Source organism: Micropterus salmoides, unplaced genomic scaffold (assembly GCF_014851395.1).
Source record: "Micropterus salmoides isolate LMB-PRFRI ecotype aquatic unplaced genomic scaffold, ASM1485139v1 Ms_hic_scaffold_13, whole genome shotgun sequence".
Lineage (NCBI taxonomy): Eukaryota > Metazoa > Chordata > Actinopteri > Centrarchiformes > Centrarchidae > Micropterus > Micropterus salmoides.
Window position 1 is genome coordinate 4,817,836 of NW_024040374.1, and position 9,048 is coordinate 4,826,883.

Here is a 9,048-nt window from a genome sequence, read left to right on the forward strand (position 1 = left end):
GTGCCAAACTTAAGATAAGACAAGATGTTCCTTTATTAATCTCCCATAGGGGAAATTCAAATTAGCACACCAGTAAAGGGGAATTCAACAAGAAAGAAAAAATTATGATAAAAGTAAAATCAGTAAATATAAGAAATGTAAACACACTGTGACAATCAAATATACAATATGAATCAAAAATTTACAATATAAACAGGAGTATCATGCACATACAAATAAAGTAAAAAAAACAGTGGAGATACTGGTGCTGTAGCGTTGTGGAGTCTGATGGCAGATGGCACAAATGAGCTTCCCAAGCACTTTGAGAAGCGCAGCTAGATAAATCTGTGGCTGAAGGTGCTCGTGAGCTCAGCTCAGCATAGAGAGGATGAGATAGGTTGTCCAAGATGGCTTTCAGCTTCCCTCTCAACCTCATCTCAATCACTGCATTTACACTGTCCAGTTCCATACCCACAACCAAGCTGGCTTTCTTCACCAGCTTGCCCAGTTTGTTGGCGGTCAAATATTATACAGAACTTGAGCTTTAAATTCTATATTTTTATGAAAAGTCAGTATTAGACATAAACTATTCTGTATCTGTTGCATTTAAGCTGTTGTGCATTAGACACAATTTTGTTTTCATCATTCGTTTTATGTGATATTTTTACTAAAGCATTCCTGGGCCATACAGTAACATCAAATTTAATATGATTTATCATAAATTGTCTCTGACATCTGTCCCAAATTGAGTTATGTCAAGTAACGTCATGCAAAGCAGACTCAAAATTTTATTATTTTTTTGATGTAATACAAAGAAATACATTAAAAGCCTATAAATGTATTATTATTGTACAAAAGAATCTGTACTCTCAGTGTTGTTAATGTGAACAGTGTGTGCTTTGTGTGTTCACATGTGTCATGTTGTGTTCATAAAGCCTTGTGCAATCCCACAGGGCAGTCCACACTGTGACCCTTCGTACTCCCTGAGGACTGTGCTTAGGGAAAAACACACAGGGATTCCACAGAAAGCAGAGTTTGTCAAAGGAGTTAGCGTCAGTAAGACTGTTGTTTCTCACTGCACAGCTGCTCATCGAAATGCGATTGTCTTTAATCTTTTTGTTTATCCAACTGTGGGGGAATGTGAAAGTTTCTGTATCACAGAATGGTAAGACAGACTTATATTTTTTAAATACTCGCTTTCCAAAAGTGCACACTGTTGTCAGGAAGAGGGGTTGCAAAGAGAAGAGACATTCAAAGACATCCATGTTAATTGTTGTGTTTTGATTTGTGTTGTTGCCTTATTACAGTAGGATGAGCATACAAATGCATCTCAGAAAATTTTAATAAAAGTTCATGGTGAGAACCAGACTCAGAGATTAAAGGCTCAGGAAACCTTTGCAGGTGCTTTGAGTTAATTTGCTGATTAGAGCTCTTCTCAGGTCGACATTTCTGTATTATAGATTCTTTCATCTAAAATTTACTTTGAGATACTAGAGTTTTGATTTCCATCCTGTAAGCAGTAATTATCAATATAAAAACTACAAAGTTTTTAAATATTTCACTTTATGGTTAATAAATCTAGAATATATGAAAGTTTTGCTTTTTTAATTAAATTAAGAAGAAAATGAACTTTTCTTCAATATTAAAATTTTTGAGATACACCTATATGCGTCGGTTGTTTGGCTTAAGTATGTAAAGTATGGTCTCAAAATTATATTCCTACGCAGACACATAGCTAAAGATCTTCCGATTCACATGTTTTGTTATTAACACACAACTGTTGAAAAGACATGTCCAATTTCTCTTCTTTTTTTCCCATGTTGCTGTTTGTTAGTATGTTCAAAGCTCCCAGATGTTCCTCATGCCCAAGTGTCAGGAGAGACCAAAAGGGCTGAGTACCAACAAGGAAATGTGATACATTTTACTTGTGAAACTGGTTATGTATCAGGGCCAACCATCAGATATGTCTGTACAAATACAGGCTGGATGGCAGTCCACCAGGGAAGGTGCTACTGTGAGTTAAATCGCTTTCTGTTCTGCTCCTTATTTCATTGCAACTTGTGTGACTGCAGTAATCAGGTTACCACAAATGTTATTCCTTTTATTTATTATATTTTCAAAAGATCTATTTTAGGTTTTCATTCAGGAGAATCCACACTTAGAGACAATAATTACAATGTGCAAGTATTATTTGAATATGTCTGAATAAATCTGTTCCATATCAAGAAAATTACCCAAAAGTAACCAATTAATCAGAATATATTACTGCGAGAGTTCTGCATTATGTTGCTGACAACAATTTCTAGTAACTGGACAACAACCTCTTCAAAGCAACAAACCAATAACATGTCTGCTGCACAATAAAAGAACAAACTTGGATGAAAATTACATCACTGCAGTTTACAAGTGCTTTCAACTAAAATACAACAATAAAGCCTTAAAGAATAAAGACCAATGTTTAAAATCAGGTAAAGAAAAAGAAAAAAACTTTCATTTGGTTGTTTGGTTGATGATGCTTTTTCTTTTCTTTTAAGTGAAGCCATGTGAACTTCCTGATGACACTCCCAATGGCTATTATCAAATTATCAACGGTGAAGACTTTGTTTTTGGATCAACCATCAAATACTTCTGCAATGAAGGGTATGTGGATCTAGAATGATTCATAGAAACTGGAAGTAATGGTAACTCAACCTTTGTAAGCATTTTATATGCACATATAAGGACATTTTGGGGTGTTTATTTCAAGTTTTGTGGAGACATATAATTACAGCTATGTTAAATGACATGTTATTGTAATACAATGTCAACCACCTGGTGAACCAGTTACATAGGTTTCACAGGTACTAGTGACAAATTTGATTAATAAACCAATCATAGTGTGTTATAAAGCCTTCATTAGTTGTACCTGGCACATTGTTTTTCTTTCCATAGTAATTTCTCTGACTAGTAATCAGGTGGAAAATACTGTTATATACTGTTCATTGCAGGTATCAAATGGTGAGTAAGGACGACACCAGGACTTGTTTGCTGAACAAATGGACCAATCACGTGCCAATATGTGATCGTAAGTCTTAAGCCTAGTCCACACTTCACGATTTTTAGCCCGATTTGCCACTCAGCGAGCTTGGCGACCGTCAGGCTGTGGTCTGGAGTAAATCAGCGGTTGATTGGCAGTCGCATGTGTGAACTACTCCATGAAGCGTCAAAATGGCTCCCCGACACATTTCTGACACATCGCCGACGTGTGCCGATATCTAGCATGCAAAATCACAATACGTGACGGATCGGTGACAGAGGTCATACACTACAGGAGCTGACACCGACTCTGTCACCGATCCGTCACGTATTGTGAACGTCACAACTACTTCAAGACTCCCCTCACAAGATGGCAAGTGGTGTAGTGTGAACAACACGATGGCCGACGCTGAAAGTCGTATAGTCTGCACGAGCCTTTAGTAATAACACATTGTTCTGTCAATTACTATCAACTTTAAAGTGGCACTGGAACATTTTTTGTTTGTTATTGCAGAGTTATTGTGAATGTAAACATGCATCAAGTTTTACTGAAGCAAAACAGGATAACTCTGAATCTGGAGTAAAAGTAGAGTTACACAGTGGAAGGAGCTATTCCAGGCACCCCTCTTGGAAAGTAAAAGTCCCATTCATTCACTGCAATGTTACCTGACCCATAGTTAGAGTGCTTATATGGTGCAGATCAACATGAAATGCTCCTGAATGAATCCTCAGTGCAAAAGATTAACAACTGCATCAGAAAATATCTGGTTTTTTGATAAAAAGTCAAACGTACAAGCTTGTTTACATAAAAACTTCAGGGTAGACATTAACTGCGACTTTCAATGTCCATTTCGGCAAGAATCCAATCCTGTTAACAGTGGGTGGAAGCTAAAGATAATGATGTTGTGAAAACTGATTTTACAATCAGAAGCTCAGTTCTGGATTAATTCAGCAACTATGGTACAGCAACAAAGCTTTTTGAATTTGCTGTGGTTCGAGCTTCTCACTGTTTCTATGTTAAGTAAGATTTAGGTTATCATTAAAAATGTATGTGGAAAAAGACAGTACCTCCCACTTTGCATTTCTTTGGGGAGACTCTGCCCTATGTTGATCCCCCACTGTGGAAGTTAAGACGTTTATTTAAACATCGAATGACTGACTGTTTGGTTTTGTTTACTCAGCTTTAAGCTGTGACCCGCCTCCTACAGATGGTGGGTTTACAGTAAAAGGTTTACCACAAAATGAAGAACCGATACTTCCTGACCGATTCCTCACATTCAGCTGTGATAGCCCTGGGAAATACCGGAATGGCAGTTCAGTGCTGATATGTGGTAAAGATGGACAGTGGGATAATCCATTCCCCTCTTGTGAAGGTAAACCCTTTGACATAAAAATTGTTATATTGTGTACATAATAATGTTTTATTTTGTAGAGCATGTTACAATACACTAAAATGACTGCAAACATTATAAGGGTGGGCCCTGTTGGACAGAAAACTGTCCACTGAACCCCAGTTTTTCATTTGATAATATCTGTTTTATTCTTTTCAGACATCACTTGTAAAGTTGACGTGATGAACCCCCATCTCAGTGTAGCTGTACCACCAGCAAATAAAACAGTGAAGATTGGACATAAATTACGGTTTCAATGCAGTGATCAATATGCACTGGACGGGGCTGAAGAAATTGAATGTTTAGAAACTGGGCAGTGGAATGCTCCCTTTCCAACTTGTGTTGGTATGTTCATTCAATACTTTCATTAGAGGTTAATCCCATTTAGTTTGATTTTACCCCCTTTTGCTTATCTTTTTAGGCAAATTTGAATATTGATTTTCAGAGACGATAGACAGATATAGATAGACAGAAGACTGATAAATCCCATCAATCTTTACTATCTTCTCTGAGAATTAATATTCAGATGAAGACAAAAAACATGAATATTTTGTCTGATTAGAGAGATAAGAGACCCAGGATGCTGACATGTGAGATACGTCAGAGGTCATATTAAGTTTGAAGCATAACAACAAGTCAAAGCTAAAGTTGAATGTTAAAGGCATTCTTATCATGTGTGCCTTTCCCCTCAAGAACCTGTACATAAAGCAATAATTAAATCTGCAATAATTCATTTTTTTGCCACTTTGGGGGAAGTTGTCATACAACAGAGACAGATTTGGACATTTAAGATTTACATCAGATAACATTTACATCTGAAGTCTAATATGCTACAGTTTATACTATATAAACATCTTGATGAAACATATTCTCTTCTACACAACAGACCAATGCAAAGTCACAGATGTACCAGCCAACGTACACATCTCCGTATATGTACCAAATAATCAACTACGAAAAGGACAAAAGTTAAGGTTTAAGTGCAGACAGAGAGGACACTTTCTTCGAGGGAATGCATCAGTGGAATGTTTAGCAAACGGACAGTGGAGTGACCCCTTCCCAACATGTGGACGTAAGTCAATTCTTCCCTTGTCCCCTTGCTCCTTATCTATGGAAATGATGAAAAATATGATTAATGACTCAACTTTCAGCTGTTTACCACAGTGCACTGCGATCTCAGATGGCTTGATTTGCTATGATATTTACTCTGCTACACTGCACTGATATGTATTGTCTTTGTGCTGCTATTTTGTTCTTCCTATTTTAGTAATAATTTAGTAGTTAGTGTTTCAGGTTTCATAAAAATGACTGTAACTTGACATTTGCACTGCAATTAACGTTAATTAACTTTACCATCAGAGGTGGGTAGAGTACTCAAGTAAAACTACTGTTACTTTGCAAAAACAAGTACTCAAGTAGAAGTAAAAGTAGTCATCAAAATAACTACTTGAGTAAGAGTTCAGAAATTACTTGAGCAATGAGTAACTTTGTGAGTAACTCAAGAAGAAAAAAAAATAAAGTATTTAATTTTATGTGGATGTGACTAGAATTATTTCAGATGGTCTTCCTCTGGTAGGGTAAAGAAGTGAACATACACTTGTATTTATTTGTGATGAAACGACAAGTCGTCATCTCCTGATTAGATAACCTGCCACATTTACACCAGAACAATATTCCCACTCCGTATCCATCAAGTGTAATTACAAAAATTACTACATTAATATAGTAGTCTGTTGGAGTAGTAGTACTCCAATAAGTAAAAATTGTTTAAAAATAATTATTATTTTCTTGTTGTCTCTGATATCAAATTCTGATTTGGCAAACAAATCAAATTATGAGATAATGCTGTGTTGTTTCAGAATTTATTTCCTATTAAATACAGGTGTGTTCACTTCTTCACGTTCACCTGAGGAAGATCATCTGTAGTTAAAATATTACATCAGTCACATCCACATCAAATAAGAGTAGTTTGTCTTTTTTATGTGTGCATAATTTGGTCTGTCTTCATCGGGCTACACCAATGAGCATGACTGTTTAATTGCAAATGTTATCACGGGAAAACAATATTTGTTGTCTTGAGATCTCAAGATAATTATCCCGTTATCACAGGGGAAAGAATGGAGTCCATGGCTGCTTAGGGCTTCCATAACTACCGCCATTTAAAAGCCATACTAGCTTTAGCCATCATTCTGCTCTAACAGAGTCATGTAGATGAGTGACTGTGGTAAATAAATAAATAAATAAGTAGCCAAGTAGCGCGATGAACATCTTGAAATGTAGCTGAGTAAAAGTAATGATTTTTCTCTAAAAACCACTCAAGTAAGAGTAAAAGTGTGATGCAATAAAACTATTCTGACAAGTAGGCTACGATTTACTCAAAAAAGTACTTGAGTACATAACTCGTTACTACACAGTCTCTGTTTACCATAAAGACACCACAAAGGGGTCTAAAGAAGATCTGAACATTATAATCATGACAGTTGGATTTAATGCAGAGCTGTTGTATTAGTCCGCTTTAGTTTAAGCTAGTTGTACCCTATTAACAGGTAATGTATAAAAACAGACTTAAGACTTAAAGAGCTTTTCTAAAAATCCATATGTGTATTTTTTTAGCGGATGTTTACATTTTAATTTTAAAATTTAAAGGCCTTAAAACATGCATCTGTGTGTGTAAAAATGTCATGGTTGCTCCACAATAATAATGAACCTGTACTTTCTCTGACTGGCCACATTCTTTTAGCTCCTTTGGGTTGTAGGAGACCACCGCCCCTTGCAGATGGAGATATCAAGGACAGTGTTCGATTCCAGTACAGACATGAAGATAGGGTTGAATATGTCTGTCCGAACTACTACGTAATGCAGGGTGGACCTTACAAAACCTGCAAAAATGGTGAATGGGTTGGACAGATGAGATGCCTCAGTAAGTTACAATTTCCTTTTCCTACTTCATTCTGTAAGGATTTTGCATAATGTCAAACAGATTTTTGTTTCCGGTGTTTGCATGTAGCAGTTCAAATAATATTAGCATAATATAAACATAAAGACCCATTACACAAGGACTAAAGACTAATAAACATAGACACAGTGTTTGGTGAAAATTTAGTTAAAACAGGAATCTGACTTTTTGGAATCTGTTTTATCTTTTAAAAGACTATGTCTTAGAAATTTCCATGAGATAACATGTAAAATCATCACAGAGAGACAAACAACTAGTCAGCTAAAGATACATCAAGTCAAACCTAGATGCTAAGATAGTCTTAGCTAAAGCTAAAGCTAAATTTACCTACTATTTTTCTCTAGATGTTATCTGTAATTGACAGAAAGGACACTCTTGTTAAAGGTAATTAGATTTGGGTCGAGAAAGCCTTCAATTACTTTAAAATCACATATTTAAATGCATATAAATGGTAGCTTATTGATTTTAATATACTTTAAATAAAAACACAGCTAACTATGGGTTGTAAATGATCACAATAAAGTTTATATTCTTTAAAAATGAACAGTTTAAATGGACAATGAAATTTTCTATTTCCTCTTCCACAAAAGAGGCAATTTTCTTCTTATTAAAATATATCTTTATTTACAAATACAACTTTATTCTACAGGGCATGTAGTAAAATAAATAAATAAATAGGCTAATGACGTTAGTCTCGTAATATTACGACTTTTTTTCTTTACGTGTCAGAGAACCCATACGTGGGAGAGATTCTGAATGTGCAGAAAGTTTTGAACATGAGCAGATAAGTTACAGTGTTTCCCATATGTTCATTTATTTAAAAAAATTCAAGCGATGATTAACGCTGACTGCCACATATTGATTTTTGATTTTTTTACTAGGCCTATTTAAAATCGTATTTGATTGCAGAGCTGCAGGCAGCGCATATTTGCGCAGCACATCCTCTCGCTCGTCCCTCTCTCTCTCCCTCTCTCTCGCTCTCCGTCATGAACACAGCTGCACAAATCAATCCAACACAACTCTGTCAATGTTGGAGACCCAGCTTTAAAAAAGTTAGTAGCAAGCATGTAAGGAGCAAATAGCCAACCTGTTTTTTGACAGGGGTCGGTAAGGGACCTGGATAATGGATAGGGGGGCGCTGGCCCAAAAAAGGTTGAGAACTACTGACGTTGAGTATCATAATAGAATATGTTATTAGATTGATGAATTAGAATTATATATATAAAATTACATTTGGGACTACATATTTAGTTTTCAAATACACAATGGTTTTTTTTTTATTCAAGACTAGAAATAATTATATATGGTGCATGCTGTACAGTCATTCCTGACATTAAAAAAATTATATTTATCTGTTATCTTTTTCAGAACCCTGCACTGTGGATAAAGAAGCCATGAGAAGTCACAATATTGCCTTCAGATATACAGCTGATGATAAGCTGTATTCTCCACATAATGATGTAATCGAGTTTAAGTGTATCAGAGGAAGAAGACATGATGAAGTACTGGAGATGCGCCAGAAGTGTGTTGACGGTGTGATGCTCCTGCCCACTTGCCAGTAAATGTTTATTAATCAACTGAATATAATATGATAAACATGAGCTGGTTGAACAAACATGTAAAAGATTAACCAAAGTAAAGAGTTAGACCAGTATCTATACTTCCTGTGTGTTGTAATTTTAATAAAGCACAGCTTTTCACTTTGTA

General features: G+C 35.7%; 1 protein-coding gene across 1 annotated transcript in view; it reads left to right on the forward strand.

Moving 5' to 3' along the window:
• Positions 1-9,048, forward strand: part of LOC119901337 (complement factor H-like) — a 29,019-nt gene extending 19,971 nt beyond the window's left edge. The window contains exons 17-25 of the mRNA XM_038716967.1: positions 966-1,144; positions 1,814-1,993; positions 2,514-2,619; positions 2,967-3,043; positions 4,176-4,367; positions 4,545-4,730; positions 5,272-5,457; positions 7,126-7,305; positions 8,710-9,048. Of these exons, the coding sequence (XP_038572895.1) occupies positions 966-1,144; positions 1,814-1,993; positions 2,514-2,619; positions 2,967-3,043; positions 4,176-4,367; positions 4,545-4,730; positions 5,272-5,457; positions 7,126-7,305; positions 8,710-8,903 (1,480 nt within the window). The 3' untranslated portion in view covers positions 8,904-9,048. The remainder of the gene's footprint in view (positions 1-965; positions 1,145-1,813; positions 1,994-2,513; positions 2,620-2,966; positions 3,044-4,175; positions 4,368-4,544; positions 4,731-5,271; positions 5,458-7,125; positions 7,306-8,709) is intronic.